The sequence below is a fragment of the Sus scrofa genome, chromosome 15 (assembly GCF_000003025.6).
Source record: "Sus scrofa isolate TJ Tabasco breed Duroc chromosome 15, Sscrofa11.1, whole genome shotgun sequence".
Classification (NCBI taxonomy): Eukaryota; Metazoa; Chordata; class Mammalia; order Artiodactyla; family Suidae; genus Sus; species Sus scrofa.
The window spans coordinates 139519811-139546891 of NC_010457.5; the positions used below are offsets into that span (position 1 = coordinate 139519811).

Consider the following 27081-nt stretch of genomic DNA (forward strand, 5'->3'; position numbering starts at 1 on the left):
GATGGGGTGGGGACAGGGGCAGGTGGACAGGGGGACTGTACAGGCAGATGGGCGGCGCAGACACCCAGCTGGGCCGCGGGGCCGGCGAGCTGACCTGGGGCTCAGGCACCGTCCTCTCGGCAACGCCGGGCTCGAAGGCCCCGCTCGGGTAGTAGAGGAGGAAGCACATGCTGAGCGCCGTGAGCCCCTCGTCCGTGCGCTTGTTCACGTCCGCCCCGTTGTCCAGCAGGAGGTTGACGATGTCCACGTGACAGTGAACCTGAGGGGAAGAGGCCAGCCTGGCGAGGACGGCCCCACGGGGGCAACGCCGCAGAGACGGGACGCCCGCTCTCGGCCAGGCCTGGGGAAGAACGGGTCAGGCCCGGGGGATCCCTCCCCCTCCCCTCCCACCTGACCCAGTACGTCCGTCCCACGTGGGGGCTTCACAGGGGAGAGGGAAGGGGGCAGAGCACCACGGCCCAACAAGCAGCCTGCTGGTGGTGGGGGGGCGCTCACAGCGGCCGCGGCCAGCACCGTGTAGCCCCTGGCGTCGGCCACGTCGGGGCTGACGAGGTTGTCCTTCAGGACGCCGTAAATCCAGTCGTGATTCCCCTCCTGGGCCTGCAGGATCGTCTCCTTGGAAAGCCGCTCCTTGGGCCCGCGGCGCGCGAAGCCGCTCCGTTTCCCCTCCAGGATGGTGTCCACGTTCCAGCTGGTGTGCGCCCTCTTGTTCCTGGCAGCACAGGGTGCCTCGCGCTGGAGACCTGCGCTGGGCCCTCCCCCACTGCCCCGCTCCCGACTCCGCCCTCTCCCCTGTCGGGCCCACTCCTCAGGCTCTGAGCCCGCCGGCCAGCCGCCCGCCCAGCCATGTCGGGACACGCCGCCCTCAGCGGAAGATGCTCCGGCTAAGCGCCTTCCCTGAGCCGGAAGGGCTGCGAGAGACCCCTGGGGCATCCGCCTGCTCTGGGGAGGGGTTCTCACAGCAGGCGCCTGGGTGAAGAAGGCCAGGCACCCACATGGGTGGGGATCTTGGCACCAAGCACCCACATCCCACCGCTGCTCCTTCAAGTTTCTATCTGAGTAGAGAATGTGCAAGTCCCCCAGCCCAGGCACCACACGGGCTCTCCTGCGGGCACCCAGCCTCCTTCACAGTCAAGAACCTGAGGTTTAACAGTGGCTTCTCTACCAACAATCAGCAATTATAGGCTCGGCTGATGTTTGCATGATGGATGGACGGATGGATGGATGGATGGATGGATGGGTGGGTGGGTGGATGGGTGGGTGGATGGATGGACAGATGGATGGATGGGTGGGGGTGGGAATGGGTGGGTGGATGGGTGGGTGGGATGGGGTGGGTGGGTGGGTGGGTAGATGGGTGGATAGATGGGCAGGTGGGTGGGTAGATGTACACACCAGTTGGCAGTGGTGCTCACAAAACACATAAATACCCTAAAATAGTTTATAGATATCTGAGGACAAAGTTTAGGAAAGGGATTAAAACATTCTTGAAAATTTTAACTTAAAAAAATCTACTCTCCTCAAGTGGCTGCTGACTTTCCCAGGGCTGCGGGGGCGGGAAGAAGGGGTTATCTTTGGAGACCAAGGGAGACACCCCATCTTTTCCCGACCACCTTCAGAGTAAGCCAGAGGCCCAGCCCCATCCTGGCTGGTTCCCCGACAGCCCTCGACACTCAGCCCCTGGCACTCAGTTCCCACCCCCGGGCTCAGGCTCCCCCTCCCCTTCGTCTCTGGGCTGCCTCCTCTGACCAGAGGAGGCGAGCCTGGCAAAGCACCGAGAGTCGAGGGCCAGGCTCCAGGGGCCTTCGGGAAGCCCGGCCCCAGAGCACACCTGTCAGGGAGGGCGGCCTTCGGCATCGGGGTGAGGAGGGGAGATGGGCCTGGTTACCTGAACTTGTAAGCCTGCCTCTGGATTCTGACCATCAGCGGGGTCTCGTTTTTGATAAACCAGGGCTCTCCATCCTCCACAAACGGGGGGACGTCGTTCAGGAAGACGCGGGCGTCCAGGTCTTGGCGGAAGGAGGCGGTCATGGGCAGGTGGCTGTGGTCGGTCGAGTAGAGGGACATTTCCGGAGGCAGAGTGAGGCTGTCATCCAGCAGAAACCGCTTGTAGTCGTAGAAGAACGGGTCCTGCCCTTCCCGCGGGGCCCACTCCATCTTCCCCGCGTCCGAGAGGCTGATTCTGACAGGTGTGTGCGTGAGAAAGCCCGAGAACTCGGGGTAGCCGCGGAGGGAGAAGCCGCTGGGGATCTCCACGCACAGCTTGATGAGGTGCTCTCGGAACCACAGCCCCACGTCCTGGCTGCCGTCGGGGTAGGTCTCGATGCCCGGCCCGAACCGCTCGTCCGCTTTGTACAGCCCCTGCAGAACAGCCCCGAGCCAAAGGGGTGAGGCAGCCGGGGCCCCGGACGCCGCGACCCTTCTTAAAGTCAACGAGGAAAACCTCTTCCTAAGAAGTGTGTTCACTCAGTCAGCAAGTGCTTCCTGGGCTGAGGATGGACGCGGCGCGGGGACCAGAGCACAGGTGTCAGGACGGCCGCGCCGCGGGGGAAAAGGTGCCGCAGGCCCCGGGAGAGGGCGGCTCCACTACCGAGGGCCTCACGGAGAAGCCTGTCACAGGTGCCATGAATGGGCTCTTCTCAGGGAACCCCTGCTCCACCACCACCGTGGGCACAGCCCCGGCACCCCACCGCGCTGGGGCAGCAGCTCCAGCTGGGACAGACCCCGCAGGTGTGAGGCCAGGAAGAGGAGGAAGTGGGGGGCAGCTGGGCAGCCAGCAGAGAGCGGCCGCTCTGGGCCTTTCCGGCGCTTCTGCTGGGTGGGGTGGTGTCTGCTGGGCAGACAGCGTGAGACAGGGAAGAGCTGGGAGCAGCCTCGCCTCCTGACACCGTGGGGACCGGGCCACAGGACCTCAGCGGAGACCCAAGTTTGCAGGGGGCAGGGGGGCGCATCTTCCCTGCCCAGCAGCTGAAGGATGCCCGGAGGGCCCTCCTTGGGGGCAGGGAAGCTGCCCAGGCAGAGGCAGGGAGGCCTGATGCGGAGGGAACACACAGGGCACCCAGGAGCGGGGCCCTCATCTGAGAGCCGGGCACAGCCACCCTGTCCTCAGCTCTTTGTCCCTTCAACACACCCTGGTGAGCCTGGGACTGGGTGCTGGGGGCTGTAGACGTGAGCCCGCCCTCCAGAAACTCCCAGTCTAGACCAGGCAGCTGAAAATGAATGGAAAGAGTAGGAGTTCCCATCGTGGCACAGAGGAAACGACTCCGACTAGGAATCGTGAGGTTGCGGGTTCGATCCCTGGCCTCACTCCATGGGTTAAGGACCCGGCGTTGCTGTGAGCTGTGGTGTAGGTCACAGACACGGCTCGGATCCTGCGTGGCTGTGGCTGTGGCGTAGGCCAGTGGTTACAGCTCAGATTGACCCCCAGCCTGGGAAACTCCATATGCTGCGGAGGCCCTAAAAAGCAAAAAGATGAATGGAGAGAGTAAAACACTGCAGGACGACTTCATCATGCCAGGGCCTGGGCCCGGGCAGCGGGTATTTCTGGAAGAAGCTGTGGGTGGCAACAGGGCATGAAGCGCCAGCAGAGTCTGCGAAAGTGGCGCGGTGGGGGCAGCGCATGCAGGTTCGTCTGGGAGCTCGGGGGCCTCGCCGAGGAGGAGCAAGCCCAGGCAGAGTGCGGAGGGGGCGTGGGCAGCAAGGCGGGCGGTGAAAAGTGTGATGCCCCAGGTCGTGCCCAGAGGAGCTCCCGTGCCCGACCAGGAGCCCACTTCCAGGGATCTGTCAGAGAAGTCACCCCAGTGTCGCCAAAGCTAAAACATGCAAACTATGACCCCAGGAGCCTCCAGGGTCTGATAAAGGAGGGCGAGCTCACCGGAGGGAAGGGGCCCCGGCTCTCAAAGTTCTGTTCTCAGTGCGCATGTACCTTTGGGCCCAAACCACCCCGTCTAGGGACGCGGCCCAAAGCTCACGGGCGAAAACGTGGGCCCCTCGGTGAGGAAGGCGGCGTCCGACTGGGGGGCTGCTGGCAGGGCCGGGGCTGGGCCTCTGGGACCAGGGGACGGGCCAAGGGAGGCTGCGGATGCGAGGAGTGGAGCGAGCTTTCTGAGGAGGAAAGACGCCCCGGAGTGGACTCTGCCTGCTGGGTCTGACTGGGAAAATACCAGACTTGCGCTTGATCAAAAGGAAACTGAAGCAAGGTCGTAAAGAGGATGCGGGCCGCGAAAAGGCACAACCACGCCAGCGAGCGCGGCCGGGAGCCCGTAGGGAGAGGAACTGTTGCCACGATTGGACGCCACGCCCCTGGTGGACAAGCCCCAGGGCAGAGGACGGCCAGGGACCTGGGCTCCGGGGTCACCGCAACAGTGGTGATGCTGTGGTGATGCTCGGCTGCGGCTCTGAGGCTGTTTTTGTGTGCGATGGAATAAAACAGCCGGGAAAGCGTGTCACGTTGGAAACCAAGGCCGTTGCAACCAAGAGAAACGCTAGGCGGGGACCACATGACAGCTGTTGTGCGCAGACTCTGCAGCCCTAAATTGCAACTGGAGACATCAGCATGAACTGATGACGCCTTGTCCCATTTTTAAAACGTGTATTTTGGAGTTCCCACTGTGGCACAGTGAGTTAAGGACCTGGCACTGTCACTGCAGTGGCTTGGGTCACAGCTGGGGCTCAGATTCGAACCACAGCCCAGGAATGTCCACGGTGCCACGGGTGCAGCCGAACAAAATTTCTGTAACTGACAACACCAAGTGTTGACAAGGAAGCAGAGCAATGAGCATTTTCATATTTGACGGTTGAAACAGAAAATGGTACAGTTACTTTGGAAAACCATCTGGGAGCTCCTGCTGTCGCTCAGAGGTAATGAATCTGACCCGTATTCATGAGGATATGGGTTTGATCTCTGGCCTCGCTCAGTGGGTTAAGGATCTGACGCAGCTCTGATCCCGAGTTGCTGTGGCTATGGATTGACGGGCAGCTACAGCTCCAATTCGACCCCCAGCCTGGGAACCTCCATATGCCACAGGTACAGCGAGAGAAAGGAAAAAACAAACAAACTAATAAACAAAAACCCATCTGGCAGTTTCTCATAAGTTTATCACACACTAAACACAAGACTGCGACCCCCACTTGTAAAATAAAGACATATGTGCACTAAAGACTTAAAATCAAATGTTCTCAGAAGAATCACATGTTTGTCACAACCAAAAACTTGAAAGAACTCAAAGGAGCAGCTGTCGGTGAATCAACACAAATCTGCATCATATCCAGATGATGGAACACTGTCGCAGGGTGAAAGACAAGCTCTTGAAACGCGCGAAAAACATATGACTCTGGAAAGAACCGTGCCCGGAACCAAAGAAATCAAACACGTTATACGCTGTGTGGTCCGATTTCTAGGAAATTATGTGAAAGGGGAAACTCCAGTGATGAAAAGACAGCCTAGCCGTTGTTAAGGGCTGGAGGGCGAGGCGGAGACTGGACTGCGAAGAGCAGAACCAGCAACTCAGGAGGATCTGCAGGCGCACGCCCTCCTACACTCACACTCATGCACTCACTCACGCACACTCACACACACACACTCACATACCCACAGAGAGACACTCACACATGCACACACACGCACTCCCCCCACACTCCCCCCCACACCATACACCCCAACACACACACAGACATGCACACACTCCCCCTCACACCCACCCACACTCACACTCACACACAGATCCACACACCCATAGACATCCACACCCCACACTCACACTCACTCCCACACCCACAGACACACACACACACACATTCACACACACACCCACAGACACCCACACCCCGACCCACACTCACACCCACACTCAGCCCACACCCCACACTCCCACACCCACAGACACCCACATACCCACACAGACATGCACACCCCCACACACACACTCCCCCTCACACCCACACCCACACCCAATGGAAAACCACCCAGCAATAAAAAGAAGGAGCTCTTTACACACCAGTGCACAGATGAATCTCAGACGCACTTTGCCAAGTGAAAGACAGCAGACTCAAAAGTCCACACATGGCCTGATTTATTAATATGGCATTTCTTTTTTTTTTTTCATTTTTTTTTAGGGCCGCACCTGCGGCATATGGAGGTTCCCAGGCTAGGGGTCGAATTGGCAGCCTACACCACAGCCACAGCAACACGGGATCCGAGCCGCATCTGTGACCTACACCACAGCTCAGGGCAACACCGGATCCTTACCTGCTGAGCGAGGCCAGGGATCGAACCCTCGTCCTCATGGGTCCTAGTCGGGTTCTTAACTCGCTGAGCCACGACGGGGACTCCAATATGGCATTTCTTGCAAAGGGAAAGCCACAGGCAAGAAGGGCAGGGCCGGGAGCGGGGTGGGGAGGGACCGGGGAGGGCGCGGGCAACGACCTGGGAGGGGACTGGTCCGAGCAGCAGTGACCCGGCTCTCCGCTTGTCAAAACTCTTGGAACTCCGTCAAAGTGAGTGAATTTTACCGTCAATCACGCCGGAGGGACGTGAGCTGGGGGTACATCCGCGTCTGCGAGACCAGAGCGCGCTCCAGGGAGCCGGTGGGCGCAGGGCGGCCCGGCGCACGGGGCGGAAAGGGAAGCCTTTGCAGGGGGCTGATCGTTTCACCCGAAGGAGGCGCAACGCGTCACCAGCACCCGCCCGGCTCTCGGCGGGCCAAGGACCAACGTCCATGCTCCTCGCGTTTCCTTTCCAGGGGCCCCCACGACTGTCGTCACCGCCCACCACCACCACCACCACAAGCCCAAGCACAACAACAACTATCACCACAGCAAGAAGGAAGCTACTCCTCGCCGTGGAAACCAGCCCCCGGGGCGAGGCTGCCGTCCCGGGGGCCCCGCGGCCGGCCCTCACCTGGAAGAGCCTCGCCGGCCGCCGTGCGATGCCATAACCTTCCCGGGAGCTGAGGTAAAAGGTGCCCGTGAAGCTGGAGCCGTCCGGCCACGTGTAGGTGCCCAGGCCGTGGCAGTGATCCCGGTAGAACTGCCCGTGGTAGGACTGTGAACAGAGCGCTCGGTGACCCGGGGTGTCTGAGGACCTGCCCCTCACCACCCCAGAACCTTCCAGAACGGCCTCCCAGCCGAGCCTCCAGGCCTGGGCGCAATGGACGGGGACTGTGGGGGCTGCCCTGGGTCCCCTTCAAGTGCTGGTGGTCACCCCAGTCACGCAGAGCAGGTGCCAGGCGGTGGGCCCCCCGATGGCCGTGCTCTGCCCCCACCCCTCGTGCCCTGGCCGAGCTGGGGACGTCTGGGGAGGTGTCGCGGCCCGGGTTTGGGCGGGGCCTGTCTCCAGTCAGGAGCCCCGCATGGGCTCTGCCTCATCCTGCTGGCCCCGCTCGGGTCCACAGACACAGGCGGGCCTGGGGAGGGGGGACCGCTACCCCGGGGTCACCAGCGCAGCCCTGGGGCAGGCCATGGGCCCCGGCTGGGGACGCAGGCGTGGTTTGGATTTAAAACTCCTCCCTCTTGAGGCCACGGATGTGCGCCTGTCTGTGCTCCTGTCCTGAGCCCCAGGGGTGGCTCTGTCGGAAGTGCCCGTCCACTGGAGCCCCAGGGGACAAAGAACACGATGTCCATTCCAAGCATTTTTCCGTCTGTAGACTTGACCCTCTTGTGGTCAGACGGGGTGTTCCGGCCGCCTGCGCGCTCAGAGCCCCCTGCACCAGCGGGACGGGCCGGTGCCCGCTCAGGGTCCCCCCCTTTCCTCCCACAATGGAACCGACGGCCCTGGGTTTGGGGCGGGACTGACCCCAGACCCCCAGCCCCATGGGACCAAGCCCGGCCTGGGAAGGACTCCTGACCCCCCGCCCCAGCCTTGGTTTGGGTCTGGCCACAGGACCCAGCCCCAGACACATCAGCGTCCGCTGGGGCCTTGTCTCTCTCGAAGGAGTGTGTCACCAACACCACCCTGTGGGCTTGTCCATGGGGATGTGGGACAGCCTGATGGAGTCACAGGAGCCCCTGGACCCAGCCAGGGCGACAGGCCCCAGGGATGGACGCCACAGTTACAGGAGCCACCAGAGGTCTTTCCACTCCCACCAGACAGCACTGGTTCTGCCAGTTTCCACTCCTGAGAGTTCGGCCAGTGTGAGGGCACACAGAGGGCGGGCTGCCCCTGTCCCACCTGCATCCATGTCACGGGGTGACGCTGGGGGCCCGCCCTCACACAGCCGGCGTGTTCAAGGCCACCGCCCCCGCGGCTGGTCCTGCCCTCTTGTCCTCCTGGCCTCTGGTTCAGGAGCTGCCGTAGCTGCAGGAGCACCTGCTCAGGGCACCCAGAGCCCCCACCCCCGGCCCGGGCTAACAATGGGGGAGCCTGGGCCGAGGACAGGTGAGCAGGCCCCACCCCCCCACAACCGCGAACGAGAGCTGTGGGACCCGTGGGCACCACAGTGCTGGGGAGGAGAGAACGCAGCCCGGGACTGGAGGGACAGACGCAGGACAAAACTCGGCGTCTGGGCCACCCACGTCACGATGCTTTCGTTGGCAGAAGCTGGGCACGGGCTCAGGTCCCGGCCGGCTCGGCCTCTGTCCTGGTCTCATGAGGTCTGGAGGCCCCGCCTCTCCTGCAGCTGCTCCTGATGCCGCCCCTCCCCGCCCCCCACTCCCCGGGCCCCATAACAGGACCCCTGCTCCTCTCCCCGCCTGGCTCTGCTCTGAACTGGGGAGACTAAGTGCCCAAAGCAAGGGTCCGGGCCAGGCGTCCCAGCCTTGGGCACAAAACCAGAGAAACCGCGGCCCCAGAGGCAGAATGAAGCCCAGAGGCCAGGACCTCACTTGGCCCCCGGGAGGCTGTGCCAGCCAGTGCCTGCCTCCCAGAGAGCATCAGTGCCAGATGTCCTGCCCTCTGGGTCCCCTGTGCTCCCCCAGAGGACTTCATAACCCCCCAAGTACACACACCCCTACATCGCCCCCCCAGTTTTGATTACTTGCAAACAAAAGATGCACTTAAGTCTCCGCTGAGCCACACAACCAGGGCAGCGGGACAGAACCCCCCAGCTCAGCTGCAGCTGGCCAGGATGCGGCACAGCGCTGGGAAGCCTTTGGGACCTGGCTTCCCCCCACCTGGGTGGGGGAGGCACGCTACCCAGCTTGCCTGCCTGCTCCGCCCTGGAGGGACACCAGGGGGTGCAAACGGCATCGGCCACAGGCCCCCCTGGGGCCCCTGTGGTCCTGACACAGCCTGCTGCAAGGCGAGTGCTTCCGTCTTGTCTTCGGGATGAGCCATTTCCTCTGTCTGACGTTCGCCACGCGGCAGGTTCACCTGCACACAACTCACTATCGTAATTCACAACCAGAGTAAGGTTCACCGTCTCAAGGCACAGCGTCCCGAGGCAGACCGTGGACGCGACCTCCGAGTCTCTCCGGGCGTTTCTCCACTAGGGAGACATCAGCCTGCCACCCCTCCCTCCAGGGGGCCTACAGCTTCCCACACAGCCTCCCAGGAGGGGCCCAGGCCGCAGCCGGCCAAGCCTGGGGAGGAAGGAAGCCGTCACCTCGCCCGTCGGCCAAGAGAACTCCCCGTATCCCAGCTTCATGTCCAGCCCGAACTCTCCGCGGTAGATGCAGCCGTCCTGCCACTCCTGCAGCCCCCGGACCAGCGGGATGTAGGCCTCCTTCAGGTCCTGCTCCCTAAGGGGGCCCTCAGACTCCTCGTCTTCGCCCTCTGGGGCCTCTGGGATGCGTCTAGGAAGGGCAGGGGGAGGGGGAGACCCAGGCTGGCTGAGGGTCTCAAGTGCCATGGAGAGCCACACGCCACCTATTCCATCCGACAACCCCCAGGGCCATTTGAGATGCTCCCCATGTTCTCCAGGGAAACTGAGGCCTGGCAGGGGGGCGAGCAGTGACTGCCAGGCTCACCCAGGAGGCGGAAGGCGCAGTGAGCCAGCCTCGTGTCTATCTGACAAGGGAACGGCTGCGGGGCCCTGGAGGCAGGCCCAGGCAGCCCTCCCCAGCCCAGCCAGCCCCCTGCCTGGAAGCAGACGGCGGCCCCACTCCAGCCGGGACTGGGGAGCCTTGTCTCCCCCCTCCCCCAGCACCCAGAGTGCACTCCACCCTGCAGGGTCTTCTCTCGAGAGCCACAGCACCTGCCCAGAGGCGGGGCAGGTGGCAGACACTGCATCGCAACAAGGAGAGGGCGCTTCAGGCCAGGAGGGATCTGGGAGCCGCCTGAAGGGCAGCGAGCCAACCAGGAAGATGGCCAGACAGATGGCAGGATGCCGGGATGGGGGCGCACACAACAAGGGGCAGAGCTTGTGCCAGAGAACATGCTTCTTCCCTGCCCTTGCGATCTAAGCCACACCCCAACTTCGAGGTCCCCTCATGGCTCAGCGGTTACGAACCCAACTACTATCCCTGAAGATGAGGCTCGGATCCCGCATGGCTGTGGCTGTGGCGTAGGCCGGCAGCTGCAGCTCCAATTCAACCCCTAGCCTGGGCACCACATACCAGGAACCATATACCATATGCTGCATGTGCAGCCCTAAAGAGCGATACAAAATAAAATAAACTAAAAAGTCATATCCTGACTTAAAAGTGAATTCACTCCCAGCCCCATCACACACACACCCACATCCCTCCCCACTCTAAAGCGCTCTCTGGGGGAGGTTTGGTGGGGTGTCTCTGGTTTACCTGTGCCACTGTCAGGCTGATGGCCTGGGCGGAGCCTCAGACTCTGAGCCCCTCCGCTCGCCGGCCCTCAAATGCCAGACATGAGCCACCGAGGCTTAACAACACACTTGCCCAACAAGAAAAGGATTTGGCTGCTGCAAACACAAAAATCTCTCTTTGCCATATGGTTTTTTGTCCATAGACAGAAGCCAGGAAGAATAGAGACCCACAAGCAACACTGATAAAGTCTGGGGGCTCAGAATTGTTTTTTTTTTTTTTCTTTTTCGTACCTGTAGTTATGGGTTGACTTGTGTTCCCCTCCCAGCCCTGAAATTCATATGCCGGAGTCCAAAGTCCCCCAGTCCCGTGTGACTGGTTCGGAGACAGCATCCTCCCAGAGGCAACCAGGTTAAAGCCATTACAGGGGCCCTAACCCAGTGTGACTGTCATTCTTATAAAGGGGGGAGTCTGGACACTGGAAAACCCCCGGCGAGAAGACGAGGAGAAGTCAGAGAGAGGACAGCCATCCACAAGCCAAGCAGAGAGGCTGGGACCGATTCGCCCTCTCGAATAATATGCTCCGGTGGGGTCTCCGCACCTTTTGGCATCCAGCATGGAGCTCTCCAAGGTCCCGGCAGCCGGAGGCCCCTTGGGCCTCTCCTCCACCTGGTTTTCAGAGCTGATAGTATGTGGGATTTCATAGTACGAGTCTAAGGAACAGCGACCCGCCATGTCTCTCCTCTTCCAACCTGGAGGCAAAGCAGGGACCCACATTCGCCCTCAGGGTTCCTGGAGGGCGCCCACAGCCCCGCCACAGCACCATGGGCCTCAGAGAAACAAGGCCCCTCCCCTGACAGGCCCAATGCCCCGATCCTGTTGGAAACCTCGCCCCCCCCAAAAAAAACCTTCTCCAGTGCCCTGAGGGTGTCCCTGCAACCACAGGATGCGCCGTCTGGGCCACCGTCCCACGACCTTAAGTTAGGACCACGTTTTGGGGCCACAGCCAATGTGTTCTTCCTTCCCTCACGAGCCTGGGCGCCAGGGCGGGACACGGTCCCCACACAACCCCACACGCATAACCTCTCACTCACATGGGGTCCCCAATCTCCTCCTCGCCCCACCCAAGGAGGAAGACCAGGCCCGGGGGGCGTAGAGCCCACGCACAGGCCCTCGCCGCCGCCTCCGCGGAGCTCAGGGATGCCCCTCACTCACCGCCTGCCGCGGGGCCGCGCCGAAGCTCAGAGACCTCGACCGACCGCGCAGGGGCCGCGCAGGGCTGTGACCCACGCAGCGCCGCCGGCTCGCCGGCTTCCACTCCGCACGGCTCTGGGAGCAGGCGTCAGGTTTCCCGGGAAACCAGCCCGCCGGGCACGCGCCCGCTGCGGCTCTGAGCCTCCGCCAATCCCCACGCCCGGCCCGGCCCGGCCCCGCCCCCGGCCCGGCCCGCCCCGCCCCCACCCGAGGCCCCGCCCCTGCCCGGCCACACCCACCGGCGTCCTGGGCTGGGCAGGGGGCTGGGCTCTGTGACCTCACAGGGCTCCTGGGCTGCCCCCCGCCGCCGCCGCCGCCGCCTGCCCGCACTCGGTGCCCCGCTGAGAGCCTCCCACCTGGGCGGCTGAGCCCCGGCCGGCCGTCTCCACCTCCGACACCCATCTTGAGGTCAAGCAGAGGATGTCGGGTCCGCCTCTGGGTCAAGGGCTCCCCGGGGTGGGGGTGGGGGTAGCAGTCAGCGTTCCTAGCTCCCCCGTGAGGAAACTGAGGCACAGGGGTAAATTGAGTTGCCACGGTCACGCGCTAGGACGCCGCAGGGCCGACGTTTGATCAAGCTCTGCCGGCCTGCAAAGCCGGTTTTGCCCTCAGTCAGTGTATGTGGAAGGCACAGCGAGGCAGCTCAGGGGCTCATGGGTGAGCTGCCTGGACCAAGGCGTCACTGGGGAAGCCTTTATGGGGAGAGGATCCCGAAGTAGGGTTTTGGAGAATGAGTAGGAGCTCTCTGATCAGAAGAGAGAGCGCACATTTCAGGGAACGGGACTAGTGCTCGCAAAAGCAAGGGTGGGAAACAGCACAAGGACGTTCGCAGCTGAAGCAGTTGGGACTCCTGGAGAGAGAGGGCGGGGGCTCTGTGCAGACGCAGGAGTGGGGTTCGCCGCCCAGACTTCCCCTTAGAGCAGGGGAAAGGGGTAAGAAGAGGTGACGCCCAGGCCCTTCCCCCAGGAGCTGGAGTGGCCGGATTGGGGCAGCCGTGCCGGTTCCGGGTTCCAGGGTTGCTTCCTCCGCCCTGCAGCTTGCCTCCCAATTCACCTTTCTTCTCCCTTCTCAGCCCCCCACCCCAGTTCCTGGACACCCCCTTACCTCTTACGCTTCTCCCTCAGGTCCCCTCTTTGCCTTGCTCCACCTGCAGCCTGGGGGGCGGAGCAGAGACAACTGGGCTGTCTCTAAAACTCATGTGTGAGTAGAGGAAGAAAGTCCACTCAGAAACCCCAGCCTAAGGGAGGTTGAGCAGCGTCCCCCCTCGAGAGATAAGCCGAAGTCCTAACCCCTGAGATAACTTTATTTGGAAACAGTGTCTTTATAGATATCATCACGTGAAGAGGTCACACTGGATCCAAGTGGGCCCCAAACCAAGCAACTAGTGTCTTTACAAGGAGAGGGAGGTTTGGAGACACAAACACAGAGAGAAAAACAAACACCAGCTGTTTCAAGCCATCCAGTTTCTTGTGATGCTTTGCAGCAGTGACTCTGGGAAACCAACATACGACCCAGCGTGGAAGGCTCTGAACAACTAAAAGGACTTGGGGCGGCTTTGGCAAATCTGACAATTTCGTGAGAACGGCAAAACAACTCTCAACAGTAGAATGTGGCCTCGACAGAAAAGATGGCCTGCAAACCTCGCAAAGCCGGAAAAAGCAACGTGAAATGCCGAGGTCTTGCCTCTGTTCAGAAGAGCATACACACTGGCATTTTGAAAAACCAAGCACATAAAGATTAAAAGCCCTAGTTCCATAAGTTGATACAAGTCCTAAATGACACCAAAGAGTATATCCAAAAAGAATGTTTTCATAAGAAAAACATATTAATATTCACTTACGGTATTCAAGAATCTTAGTTTTTAAAGTTTTTTGTGAATTGGGAAACTTGGTAAATTCAGCAAATTAGTAATTCAGCAAACTGATCTTTAGGACGACTGGCTTTCAGCAAGTTAGCCACTCATATTACCAGTTCTGGTGTTTGCAGATCCGAAAATGCCAGCCAAACCTGCCACGGCTGACGAAGTGTCTCGGGAAGGAGAGTGGCATTTCTATGAAAATTCAGGTGACGGCTTTGAAAAGTCAACAGGAACATAAAAACTGCAATCAAAGGGGATGCAGGTGGGTTACTGTCAAAGATTGTTGGGGAAAGATGTAAAAACTTCAAAAGGATTCTGCTGGCCGATTGCTTCTCAAGTGCTTTGGTCTACAGGAAGGGAAGGAAGGCACAATGCGAGGCGCAGTGGGGCCCTGGCGCCCGGGAGCAGCGCCTCGGCGCCCTGCGGGAGGGAGCGGGTGTTAGGGTCCCTCCCCAGAGGACAGGGAGTGGATCCACAGGACACGTATGGGGTCAAGACACATTCGGGGTAAGTGGATAAAAAAATTGTTTTGCCTTTTCTGCTTTAAGTGACGTTTTAGACTGACTACACGATAGATTTATCTGGTATCAGAATCACAAGGAGGGCGTGGTGACACACAGCTTCCTGAGTCCCACCCCAGAGGTCCTGATGCAGCAGGTCCCCAGTGGGTGGACCTGAAAATGTGCATTTCTACCACGTTCCCAGATGCTCCTGAAACGTGACCACACTGTGAGAGCCGCTGGGCCGCGGTGTGCTGGGCAGGTGGGGACGGAGAGGGTGACAGACCAGACCAAGGCAGGAGGGGCTTTCAACACCAAGTTAAAGACAGAAGCAACAAGACCTTTCTTTTTTTTTTTTTTAACTTTTTAGGGCCGCACCTGCAGCATATGGAGGTTCCCAGGCTAGGGGTCAAATTGGAGCTACAGCTGCCAGCCTACACCACAGCCACAGCAACACGGGATCCGAGCCTTGTCTGCGACCCACACCACAGCTCACGGCCATGCTGGATCCTTAACCCACTGAGCAAGGCCAGGGATCAAACCTGCATCCTCAGAGATACTAGTCGGGTTTGTCACCACTGAGCCACAACAGGAACTCCCAGCAAGACATTTATAAACAGAGGGCAGTGCAGTCAATATGTGCTTTGAATGAGAGGTTTCAAGACTTCTGGCCTGGGACTCATTGTAATACCTCATTTTGTATCATGATTCAGTACAAACATAACTCCAAACATTTCCAGGAAAAACTTACTCTGTTCCGTGCATGTACCTAACGTTTTCATGTAGTCTACTCCTTTCTATACCATTTTATTAAAAAGTAAAATTTGGGGAACTTCTCATTGTGGCTCAATGAGAACAAGCCCAACTAGTATCCATGAGGATGCAGGTTCGATTCCTGCACTCACTCAGTGAGTAAAGGAGCCAGAGTTGCTGGGAGCTGCGGGGTAGGTCACAGATGCAGCTCGGACCCAGTGTTGCTGTGGCTGTGCTGTAGGTTGGCAGCTACAGCTCCCATTCATTCCCTAGCCTGGAAACTTCCATATGCAGTGCGGCCCTAAAGAGCAAAAAATTTTAAAAATTAAAAAAAATATGGGTCATGACCCACAAAACTGATTTCCCAACCCACTAATGGATCACAACTTGCTGAGTCGGGACCAACATTCAGAAACACTTTTAGAAGGCGTATTCTGGCTACAGCGAGGAAGGCTGGCAGGCTCCTCTCCAGAGGTGGGTGCCAAGGCCAGAAGAAGGTGGCCCCAAAAGCACAGCATTCCAGGTGGAGAGAATGGATTTGCGAGTTAGGATGGCTTGTCCCCGATTCAGTAACTCAGTGGGGTGAAGGAGCTTGGGGTATCATTTAGAGGTCTTGAAACAGAAAACCCACTTTCAGCATCCAACAGTGAAGGGTGATAGGCTGTCAGGAAACCAAACCGTCCAGAGGCTGGAGGTCCTTCGCATCTGGTTAGATCCAGTGGCCCAACAATGTCAGGGACCATTTCTCCCATCTGGCTCTCATCTAGGCTTCCTTCCCTTTGAGGTCACAAGGTGAGGGCAGAGGCCCCCAAGCCCCTCTCTCCTCTTTGGTTCACAGGACAGCCCAAGCCCTTTCCTGAAGCAGTCATGGGGGGCAGGCGTCCCTGGTCGATGGAGGCAATGAGATGCCCACTTCTGCAGCAGGGGGACAGGGCATCTCCACCTAGCTGGCTGGCCTCCAGAAACTTGGGCAAACTGGACTCCCATCCTAGGAAAGTCGGAATCCCTCCTTAGGGCAAAGGGGGATGCTCCGAAGACCTTCCCGTGGTGACGTGAGGACTGCAGCCAATGAAGAGCCCCGGGTAGCAGAAAAGACCTGACAGTTACCGATGCTTGAAGGCTTCAGCTGGAATGGAGAGAATCAAAATCACCCAGAGAGGCTGTACAGGTTCTTCTGCCAGACCACCCAGTCCTGCGGGGTGGGGTGGGGGGCGGGGGGTGGATAACTGGAGAATACTTTCCGGTAGAAGGGACGGCAAATCTTAAGTAGTTAATGGAAATGAGTCAGAAGAGATGTTTTACTGTTATTAGAATTGAACTGAAACTGCAATAACTAAATGCAGTTTAAAGAACTACAAGACAGTTTTGACTGAAACTGTCAAACCAGTTGTCTGCTGTCTGACAGCAGAGCAGAAACACCTACTGAAGAAGCCTTCTTAGAAGGCAACTGTAGAGGCGCTCCTGTCGTGGCTCAGTGGTAATGAACCGACCAGTATCCACGAGGATGCGGGTTTGATCCCTGGCCTTGCTCAGTGGGTTGAGTCTGGTGTTGCTGTGAGCTCTGGTGTAGGTCACAGATGTGGCCTGGATCCTACATTGCTGCGACTGTGGTGTAGGCTGGCAGCTGTAGCTCCGATTCAACCCCTACCCTGGGAACTTCCATAAGCCACGAGTGTGGCCCTCAAAAGAAAAAAAAAAAAAAAAAAAAAAGCAGCTGTATAAAGTTTAGTTTTTGATTTTTATTTTATTGTCTTTTCTAGGGCCGCTCCAGCAGCATATGGAGGTTCCCAGGCTAGGGGTCTAATCGGAGATATAGCCACCGGCCTACGCCAGAGCCACAGCTCACAGCAACGCCGGATCCTTAACCCACTGAGCGAGGCCAGGGATCGAACCCGCAACTTCACGGTTCCTAGTCAGATTCCTTTCCGCTGTGCCACGATGGGAACTCCCTAAAGTTTAGTTTTTAAAAATTACAGTAATGACCCAAAAATTAATAGTTGAGAAAAATAAAAACGAAAATACTGGACTATGTAAAAACGTTGAAAAGCTAATGGTAAATAGTTTTATTTCATATAAACCATGTTTCACCATAAAAGGAAAATTAAAGTGCAGAAATTACAGGGTGATTTGTTAGAAGGCAGGTAACAAAAAGGAGTAAACAGCTGTACTAAAGGGCACTTCAGCTGGCACTGCAGTTATAAGAGAACTCCGTAAGGTGGCCACCAACAAAACAACGCGGTCAGTGCACAGGTGACAATCTGTGACAGTCTACCGGGCGCGTCAACCACCGCTGGAGAAGCCCACCTGCGCAGCCCCGCCTTGAAGCCGCGCGGCCCGGGCCTGCGGGCCCTGAGGCTCGTTCCCAACAACCCGGACCCGCCCACCCCGCTACGGCCAATCGGAGTCTCCCAATGGTCAAGGGGCCAGGCAACGGCCGCAGCCCCGGCTGGGCCTGACCAATGAGGAGGCGGCCAGAGCCTTGGGGGTGTGCCCCGCCTGTGCTCGGCCAAAACCCGGCCGGGAGAGGGGCGGGGCGGCCCAGGGAGGCCTCTAGCCTCTAGGGCCCTGCGGTGCCAGGCGGGCCGCCCGACGGCTCAAAATAGTCTCCGGGGTGGGTGCCCGGGCGCCGGTCATGGACCCAGAACAAGCCGAACGCCGCGGAGCTGCCGAGGCCTCCCCGCCGCCGTTCGTGCGCGTCGCACCCTCGCTCTTCCTCGGGAGCGCGCGCGCCGCGGCCGCGCAGGCGATGCTGGAGCGCGCGGGCGTCACCCTGTGCGTCAACGTCTCGCGCCAGCAGCCCGGGCCGCGCGCGCCCGGCGTGGCCGAGCTGCGCGTGCCCGTATTCGACGACCCGGCAGAGGACCTGCTGGCGCACTTGGAGCCCACCTGCGCCGCCATGGAAGCCGCGATGCGCGCAGGTGGCGCCTGCCTCGTCTTCTGCAAGAACGGCCGCAGCCGCTCGGCGGCCGTCTGCACCGCCTACCTCATGCGTCACGGCGGCCTGAGCCTGGATCGGGCCTTCCAGGTAAGCCCGGACTTCCGGGGTCGGGGCTTCCGGCGGGAACTTCCGTCAGGGCGGACCTCGAAACCGGAAGAGATTCTTCTGGGCGGGACGCGGCTCTGGGCAGGGGCGGGGCCCGCTCGTGGAGGCGGGGCCTCCGGGCCGTGGGGGCGTCTGCGGACTTGCAGCGAGCGCCGCACGGTGTGTGCAGCCTGAGCCCCTCGTTTGCAGGCCGTGAAGAGCGCCCGCCCAGTGGCCGAGCCCAACCCGGGCTTCTGGGCCCAGCTCCAGAAGTACGAGGAGGCCCTGAAGTCCCAGTCCCTCCTGCCGGGAGAGCCCGCGGGCCCGAGTGAGCCCTAGTCGGTCAGCCTTGGGGAAGGCCCAGCCCCAAAGCACCGCGCTCGGAGTTTGATGCGGCGTCCGGTGGGGAAGAGGTAATTCGTGCACCGACGGGAGGGTGCTCTTTGCCTCTCCTGCTTCACGTCCCACGGAATTTTCATTTTCTGCAACTTCCTGACGGTCTCTGGCCCCTCTTGACCGTAGTGCAGGAGTGTGTCCCCTAGGAGAGAACTGGGGACCCCTCCTCCCCAGATCACAGGTTTATTAGACAGGGCTCGGTCGGGAACATCAAAACCACTTCAATACGCTGCAGGTGCGGCCGACAAAGAGAAAAACAAAAAACAAAAAAGCTTCAGGAATTTTAGCCAGAAAGATATCTACTACAGAGAGATGGAGGCCGGGTAGCCAAGGTCAGGAGTCTCGCAGCCTCTGCACCCTGACCAGGGCTGCCTTCCACTCGGATGCGGGGGACTCTGGGAGGACATCTGGGGCTGCCACCTGCTCAAGCCACAGTGGCTTTCCCCAGTCCCACACTGGCCCTATCACAGAACCAACATGGGATCCAGCAGGGGAGGGCCCTCGGTTTCCATATTTGTAGCTGCTGCAACACACAGGTGAGGGTGGGCACCCTTGCGGCTCTCCGTGTCCGTACCCGCATCCTACCTGCCTGGCCCCCAGTTTGAGCAGCAGCATCAAGGCCTGGCCTGACATCCTGCAGCCACGGCCATGCCGACAGTGCACTGACCACCCACACGTCTGAGCGTGTCGACTCCCCCTTTGGATCAGGGGCACCTCACCTGGACGTCCTATGGCCAAAGACGATACTAGGAAATTCACCATCAGCACCTCTCAAGTAAGATGGGCAAAGAGCAAAAGAAACACTGGGTGACACATGCGTCACAGGTAACCTCGCCCTGGTTAGTACGTGCAGAGATGCACATCCCAACGTAATGACGAAAATGCTGCAGTTGGTACTTATTGTTTCCACTCTCTCTCAGCCAGGGCCTCAGGTCGGGTCTTTGCAAGAGCCTACGTTAGCTAGACTGCCCCGTGCCGTCCCTGTCAACCCAGCAGTGTTGGGAGGCATCCTGAATTCCAGAATATTCCTCCTGGCCCCACTGAGCAGCAGCAAAGCCCCGCTGCCCTGTGAAAGTCAGGATCAGTCACCCCGCCCCCCCAGCAGAGCAACCCCTGATGCCTCGGTGGCTTGCGGAGCCCCAGATGGCTACGTGGTGGCTCGTCACTTCGTCACCAACAATAAATGCCATTGTCTCCACTTGGCAGGCGCCAAATGGCTCTGTCTGTAACCTCAGGTAAGCTGAACGGTTTGCCCACCTAGGAAGTCAGGGAGTTCCTGTTGTGGCTCAGCAGTAATGAACCTGACTAGTATCCATGAGGACACAGGTTCAATCCCTGGCCTCGCTCAGCGGGTTGAGGACCTGGCGTTGCTGTGAGCTATGGTGTAGGCCAGCAGCTGTAGCTCTGATTCAGCCCTAGCCTGGGCACTTCCATATGCCACAGGTGCGGCCCTAAGAAAACAAAAACCAAAACCAGCTAGGGCATCAGAAGCCAGGGCCTGAGCCCAGATTTTTATCCTGCATGCTCATGGTAGCTTTGCTGGCCACCCCTCACCTGCTGACCTGGCCCTGGGTGACAGGGGCACAAGGACGTCAGCCTGGGCGCAGCTGAAGGACGTCTTTGGGTCACAGCTTTTCATTTCACCAGCTCCATTCTGAGAACCTTCCACCTGAGGCCCAGGTATCCTGGGACCTTTGTCCCAGGGACCACACAGCCCCCACCTGAGCTGGCTTCCTGGGAGCTCCCCCAGCTCCACATCTACCTGCTAGCAGGGGAGGCAGGAACCCACTTCCCTCCCTGGTGCCAGTCTCCTTGAACAGGGTGTCCAGTCCGTGTGCATCCAGACGGCTGGGGTGCAGGCAGAGTGTCACCTGCACCAGCCCATCCCAGCCAGCCAGGATGGGATCCCGCAAAGGCTGGTGTGTGAAAACTCCTACGGGACGAATCCCAGCCTCTGGTGGTTCTGACTTGCAGGTTCCTCTCCCCGGGAGACGGGGGCAGGGTGAGGGGACACACCGCCGTCACCCTGGAGCTCTGTCAGCAGGGCAGTGGCCCCCAGCACTGAAGGCGCTGCCTGCACCCCGTCAGGGCCTGGGTGCAGAGCGGAGAGACGCTGTGGCCTTCGCAGTTCTCAAGCGTCTCGGGCTGGCTTGAACATTGTCACACACACCCGCCTGCTCCTTCAGGACTGACCCCTGGGTGCTAGCTCCCAGGGTGGGGACGGGAGAAGGGGTAACCGCCCCGCTGCTCTCCTCTCCTGTGCGCAGGACCGGCCGCTGGGAGACACCCAGAGCCCTCCCGGAGAGAAGGGATGGGACCCAACCCCTGCTTCCCCAAGTGCAGAGGACCAGGAGGGCAAGATGCTCGGATGTTAGCATGCCCTGAGTGCCCAGGTAGCTGGCAGACCTACCTGAGGGTGGCGAGGGCAGGCCAGCGTGGGGGCCACACGCGGTCCTCATGAGGGGTCTTCCAGCTACACTGGCCTGGGAGAGGGGGGCTCCAAAAGGCTGGTCAAATTGGGAGTGCCGTCTAAAATGCTCTGCCCTTGGCATGTGGGCAGGCGCTGGGCCGCCTGAGGGCACCCAGGACTCATCAGACCCCAGCTCTCCCCCGTCTTGAGTCTCAGATACAGAACCGAACCCACTCCTTGGGTGACTGGTGAGATTGGGGTATGGGTCCTGATAAGGAGGCTGTGCCCCCCCAGCTAGGATGGCACAGAGGGAACACTGAGATGCCGTGGTGCCTGTGCTCCGAATCAGTGAACATGATTCCTGCCCTCGCCGGCCTTCCTGCCCCGCCCCCACGCTGGGGAGGCCAGCAGGCCCCACACTCGGTTACAGATGGGCGCACTGGCTCCAGAAGGATTAACCACCACTCGGGGCTGACTCAAGGGTCAAGGGCAATGTGAGTCAGGCCCCACTCTTCGCCACGTGGCGACTGAGCAGGGGAGAGAGGAGTGTGGGGGTCCCCAAAGCCCTGGATCCTTCCAGGGTGATGACGGCAACATCTTGGTGGCCCCTCTCGTACCACAGCGCTGAGACCCACCTGACGCTGGCCCTGTGAGCGTCCCCGCTGGTCGCTGGTCGGCAGCCTTCCCCTCCCCTCTGGGCCCAGGTCTCTGGATGGACCAGGGGTCGGGTTACTGCCCAGCACACGCCTCCTAAGCCATCTCCATCCAGGGCCCTGCCAGCCCTCAAGGCAGCAACATCCAGCAGAACTTTCCATGAGGATGGGCCATCTGCTCTGTGGACTATGGCCGCCACGAGCCAGACACGACCCTCCCTCCCGGCACACAGGGAGGCCTCGGCTGGCACAACTGGAACTGAACCGCTCACGAAAATCCAAAGAGCCACACTACCCGACAGCGCGGCCATAAGGCTCCCGAGCTGCATGCCCTCCACGCACGCCGCACAGGCCACCGGCCTCACGGGGGGGGGGTGTACGGGAACCATTCCCTCGCGCCCTCCCGCGCTGGGGCCCCGAATGGACGACTAGCCCGGGGCGCGCGATGCGCACCTCCCGGCTTCCCTGCCGCAGGCACCTGGCCGGCCGCAGCCCTCCCGACTCCTGGCGGCTCCCGGGGGCGGGCCGGGTAGGAAGCGCGCAGGGCCGGGGAGACCTTACGGCCGTTCGGCCACCCGGAGCAGCCCCGTCCCACACAGCAGCGCCGGCCCCAGCCTTGCGCCCCGGGCCGCGCCCATCGCCCCCGGCCCCGAGCGGAGCTCCCAGGCTCCCCAGCCGACACGCGGTGCCCCCCGGTGCCCCGGGCTCGCGGCCCCAGCCCCGCTCACCGCCCGCCACCCCCAGCTCCCCGGCGCCCGCGGCTCCCCGCGCACAGCGCCCCGGCGGCGGCGGCCGAGCGGAGCCCGAGCGGGGCGGCGCCGGCGCGGGGCCGGGCCGGGCGGCTCCCGGCGCGACTTCCTGTTGTGCCCGCGCCCCGCCGCCGCCGCCGCCGCCGCCGCTGCCCGGCGCCCCTCGCCCGCTGCCCGCGGCCCCGCGCGGCCGCCGCCCATGGATGGCCCCTAGCGCGGGCGGCCATGGCGGCGCAGTGCTGCTGCCGCAAGGCGTCCGGCCCCGAGGCTGCGCCCGCCCGCCCGCCGCCCGAGCCGCCGCCCGCCCTGGACGTGGCCTCGGCCTCCAGCGCGCAGCTCTTCCGCCTCCGCCACCTGCAGCTGGGCCTGGAGCTGCGGCCCGAGGCGCGCGAGCTGGCCGGCTGCCTGGTGCTCGAGCTGTGCGCGCTGCGGCCCGCGCCCCGCGCGCTCGTGCTCGACGCGCACCCGGCCCTGCGCCTGCACTCGGCTGCCTTCCGCCGCGCCCCCGCCGCCGCCGCCGCGCCGCGGCCGAGCCGCCCTGCGCCTTCGCCTTCGGCGCCCCCGGGCCGGGGCCGGGGCCGGCCCCGCCGCCCCCGCTGCCCGCTTTCCCGAGACGGCCGACGCGGAGGCGGCCTGCTGCCCGCTGGCCTTCCGGGTGGATCCGTTCACCGACTACGGCTCCTCGCTCACCGTCACGCTGCCGCCCGAGCTGCAGGCGCACCAGCCCTTCCAGGTCATCCTGCGCTACACCTCGACCGACGCCCCCGCCGTGAGTCCGGGGCGGGGGCGGGGGCGCTCGGAGCGGCGGGCGGGGCGCGGGGTCGTCTTCAGGCGCCGCCAGGCTAGGGGGCATTAACATGGGCTGTGCGCCGGAGGCACCTGCCGAGGGGTGGGGCCAGCCTGGCTCCAGAGGGGCGCTCCCCGACCTGGCCTTGGAGTCCTGTCCAGGCGCCTGCAGGGGTTCCCAGCTGTGCCCGGAGAGCCCTTAGGTGCCTTGGACCCAGTGAGAGCCTGGGTGCTGGGTGCTGGCCACAGGCCGTGGGGACAGGAGACGGCATGCCACCACGGAAGCCTGTGCGTTCAGGTGGCAGGGACCATCTCTGCCTGGGGACCAGGGCAGCATCTGGTGAGCACATGCCAAGCCAGACATCTGCTGAAGCCTGGCACTGAGAGTGTCAGATGTGGAAGGGCCTCCGTGTGACCTGAGCCTTCAAAGGACTTGTGGGCGCCCCTCTGTTCCCTGGAGGTGGCGTGAGGTCCAGACCTGCCAGAGCAGCAGGCAGAGAGGGCTTGCTTGGCTCTAATGCTTTGGGCCCTGGGCAACAACTGGCAGATGCTGCAGCTGGGTGGCCGCGTGTTCCCAGCACAGACACACACCAGCGCTTTGGGCATGGAGCTCCCTCTGCCCCCGGGGGGCTCAGCAGAAGGCTGGGTGGCCCAGGCTGGGTGCAGCGGCCGCTGCATTCTTCCACCGTGGTGGGGCTTTCAGGATGGAGCAGGACTTTTCATTCCTGTCCCGTGCAGACAGCACACTTGTGACACGACCCCCCACCCCGCACACAGGTGTGCGTGAGCGCACACACCCACACAGCTCTGGGAGACCCCAGAAGGCCCCACCTGTCACACCCATGGCATGTAAAGGGACAGGGTGATGGGCGAGTGACGCAGAGGCATCAGGCCAGGGGCCACCAAGGTGACATCTGGACAGGAGGAGCCTAGACCAGACACACACCTGCGGACTTCCTGCGTCATTCCCAGGAGCCCTCAGCAGGCCCTGCCCCCTCCCCTCCTTTGGGAGCTTTGCTGCGTGTGCTGGCCTGGCCACTCACCGGCTGGGGTGGCCCCGGCAGCCTGCTGCCCTCTGACAGCCAGGGCCTCCCCCACAGCAGTGAGAAAAGGGAGCTGGGTCTTCCCTGACTTTGATCTGTAAACTTGGAGCCTGTTTGTCTGGTCCACCAAAGACCAGCAGAGTGTGGGCACCAGGGCCTGTAACAGGCCACCCTGCTGGTCTGACCCTGCCCCCAGCAGCCGGACCTCGGGGGCCTGTGCCCAGTGGGAGCCAAGGGCTGCCCGCAGCAGAACCCGCGTCCTCTGGCGTCTCCTTGATGCAGATTCCTGGGTCCCAGCCCCAGAAGCTCAGTGGCAGGGCTCAGGAGTCTGCATTCTTGAACGGGCTCCCCAAACGGGCCTTCTGAACATCTGAGGTAGCCCCGGGGGCTCAGCAGAAAGGGACGGTAGCGCCACTGGCCCCGGGAGTGAGAGGGCAGAGATGTAGCGGCAAAAGGAAGTTTTGAAGAAGCCTGTGGACGCTGACAGTGGCCTGGCTGGGGCTGCAGGAACTGGATAGGCCGCCCTGCCAAGTCTGGGGATCCGCTGAGATCTGGGGTCTGCAGGAAAGCAGCTGCTCCTGGGCCTGGGGTCCCTGCCTCTCTCGTCTCCGCATGGACAGCACCCAGTGGCGAGTAGTGGTGTCCACAGACCTGTCACTTGCGGGGGACTGGGGTCCTTCCACAGTGGCCCTGGCAGGACCTGTGTGCCTTTGGTCCCTTGAGTGGACAAGGAACAGCCCAGTTTGCTTCAATGACTGTGCTGTCCTTGGGGCAGGAGGGCAGCGGGAGAGCAGATTCAGGACCCTGCAAAATGGCCATGGTTGGGCAGGACACCCCCCCCCCCCGCCCCCGCCAGCCGCCAGGCTCCGTGCTGACTTTCCTGGAGATTCCAAAATGCTTGGGTGGAGATGAGAAGGGGTGGATTGAAATGGCTCTGGGCAGAGCTAGTGGCAGTGGTGGGCAGGAGGGCACAGGGGAGGGCTCCCTACGGGGGTGGGGCCCAGCCCTGGCATCTGGGGGGGAGCTGGCCCAAGAGAGGCATCCAGCAGGCGTGGAGGCAGGAGGCAGCGCCACCCTCCCAGGAGCACGCCTGTTCCGGCACCTCCCCGGACCACCAGCACTGCGCAGGGGAGGTGGCTTTCAGGCAGGGAAGTCCTGAAGGGCGTCGTCCCCCTCGTCCCCAAGCCCATCCCAGGGACACCCTGTGAGCCAGGTCATAAGGGGAGGTCCCAGCCCTCCTGCAGCTGAGCGAGGGGCCCAGCAACGCTGCCTCAGCCTGGCCCAGCAGGGAGGTGGGCAGCTGGGTGCTGGCGGCCGTCGAGGGGTCTTCCGCCACTTTCCAGACATAGGGCCAGTGGTCTCCACGAGGCTGTTCCACTCCAGCCTGTCCTCTAAGCACCTGGCCTCAGCTCCCTGGCCTGGGGCCCATCTCCCTGTGGGGTCCCTCCCATCCCTAGGTGTGGCCTTGGGCCCCGGCCTGCCTGCTCCCTCCCAGCAGGCGAGGCCCCCAGGATGCTGGCCTCCGCACGATTCCACGTCCGTGGCACCCTTTCCTGGCTGAGACGGGGTCTGCTCCCGCCTGGCAGAGCCTGGACCCAGGTGGGGGCCTCCTGCCCGGACGGAGGCCTGGCCCTGGGGATGAAGCGCAGGGCACCCGGGTCAGCTGCCCCACCTGCCCACAGCGGGCAAGCCCTGGTGCCCAGGAGCTGCTGTTGGCCGTGAACGAGCCCCATCAGGCCTCCCCCTGACCCTTCCTTGCTCCGTTATCTCCTGCTGCTGCCCCCATGGCCCTGGGCCTGGAAGCCCGAGCCGGACAGTGGGATGGGGTCACTTCCCAAGGCCTCACTCTCTGGAAGAGCTCTGTCCAGCTTCCAGGGATCAAGGCGGGGCTGGCAGGGGTGCCCTGGTGCCCCACATGCTGCTCTCAGTGGGGCAGGGCCGCCTGGTCCCCCGCCCGCTGGGCGCCTTCCTTCCTTGCACGGGGCTCCAGAAGGCCTGTGGGGAGGGCGTGACTGGCCAGAGCCCGGGGGCTGTCGGCTGATGCCCACCCACTCCCGCTGCAGATCTGGTGGCTGGACCCGGAGCTGACCTACGGCAGTGCCAAGCCCTTTGTCTTCACCCAGGGCCACTCTGTCTGCAACCGCTCCTTCTTCCCGTGCTTTGACACGCCCGCGGTCAAGTGCACCTACTCGGCGGTGGTCAAGGTCAGTCCATCAGCAGCCCCTCCTCCTCACGCTTCCCTGCCTTGACCTGGCCCCCGCCCGCTGCCCCTGGGACCACTGGCCTAGAAGGAGCCCCCTCCTCACTGTGCGAGAGGGCAGTCCGATGGCGTTGGGGCCCTGGCCCAGGGCGAGCCGCAGGCCCCCGAGAGGGGAGAGCTCACCTGGAGTGGCCGGAGCCCGGGGGTCCTGGCCCGAGCCTGGCAGCACCTCCCCACTGGGGCAAGAGTGTGCAGACCAGGAGCTCGAGTTCCCCGAACAGCGTGGGGGTCCCTGATGGGGATGGGAGGGTCCCTGACAGCGGTGCAGCCACCTGACCTGGGACGTGAGGCTTCCCGTGGGGACGCAGGGTGTCCTGACTCAGGCTGTGGCGTCCCCACTGGGGACATGAGGGACCTGACTCGGGGTGCCCTGATGGGCGGGGCCTCCTCGCACGCAGGCCCCAACGGGGGTGCAGGTGCTGATGAGCGCCACCCAGAGCAGCTACGTGGAGGAGGAGGGCGTCTACCGCTTCCACATGGAGCACCCCGTGCCCGCCTACCTCGTGGCCCTCGTGGCCGGGGACCTCCAGCCGGCAGACATCGGGCCCAGGTAGGGCCGCCTCTTGCTTCCTGCAGCCGCTGCCGCTGCCCGGGGTCCAAGCCTCATGGAGATGCCAGCACGCGTGGCTGTGCGGCCCGAGTCCGCGGCTGCCCTGTTGGGGAGCCCACAGTGGGGCCAGGCCGGCCAGGCTCCTCTCACCCCCACGTACCCCAGACCTGGAGGCGGGGCTCCCCCCCCAGCCCCCTGCTCAG

General features: G+C 62.1%; 3 protein-coding genes and 1 long non-coding RNA gene across 4 annotated transcripts in view; 3 read left to right on the forward strand and 1 right to left on the reverse strand.

Annotated features, from left to right (window-relative positions):
- ANKMY1 (ankyrin repeat and MYND domain containing 1) overlaps positions 1–12051 on the reverse strand; it is a 46568-nt gene extending 34517 nt beyond the window's left edge. The window contains 7 exon segments of the mRNA XM_021075943.1: positions 95–259; positions 496–712; positions 1886–2358; positions 6896–7039; positions 9537–9726; positions 11249–11399; positions 11863–12051. Coding sequence (XP_020931602.1) covers positions 95–259; positions 496–712; positions 1886–2358; positions 6896–7039; positions 9537–9726; positions 11249–11382 — 1323 coding nt within the window. The 5' untranslated portion in view covers positions 11383–11399; positions 11863–12051.
- Positions 12142–14303, forward strand: LOC100627387. Its single transcript, XR_297806.3, has 2 exons — positions 12142–12328; positions 13215–14303. It is a non-coding gene; the product is annotated as an uncharacterized LOC100627387 (long non-coding RNA).
- DUSP28 (dual specificity phosphatase 28) lies at positions 17018–19638 on the forward strand. The gene is made up of 2 exons (XM_003359711.4): positions 17018–18034; positions 18242–19638. The coding sequence occupies exons 1-2, from the start codon at positions 17642–17644 to the stop codon at positions 18368–18370; spliced, it is 522 nt and encodes a 173-aa protein (XP_003359759.1). The 5' UTR covers positions 17018–17641; the 3' UTR covers positions 18371–19638.
- RNPEPL1 (arginyl aminopeptidase like 1) overlaps positions 22383–27081 on the forward strand; it is a 9065-nt gene continuing 4366 nt past the window's right edge. Inside the window, 5 exon segments of the mRNA XM_003133801.3 lie at positions 22383–22749; positions 22752–22857; positions 22860–23008; positions 26132–26272; positions 26727–26878. Of these exon segments, the coding sequence (XP_003133849.2) occupies positions 22465–22749; positions 22752–22857; positions 22860–23008; positions 26132–26272; positions 26727–26878 (833 nt within the window). The 5' untranslated portion in view covers positions 22383–22464.

What these genes read in the sequence shown, in the direction of transcription:
- DUSP28 (XM_003359711.4), top strand. Translation starts at nt 17,642, where the DNA reads ATGGACCCAGAACAAGCCGAACGCCGCGGAGCTGCCGAGGCCTCCCCG. An exon ending in GCCTGGATCGGGCCTTCCAG is followed by an intron (nt 18,035 to 18,241) that starts GTAAGCCCGGAC and finishes CCTCGTTTGCAG; the next exon opens with GCCGTGAAGAGCGCCCGCCC.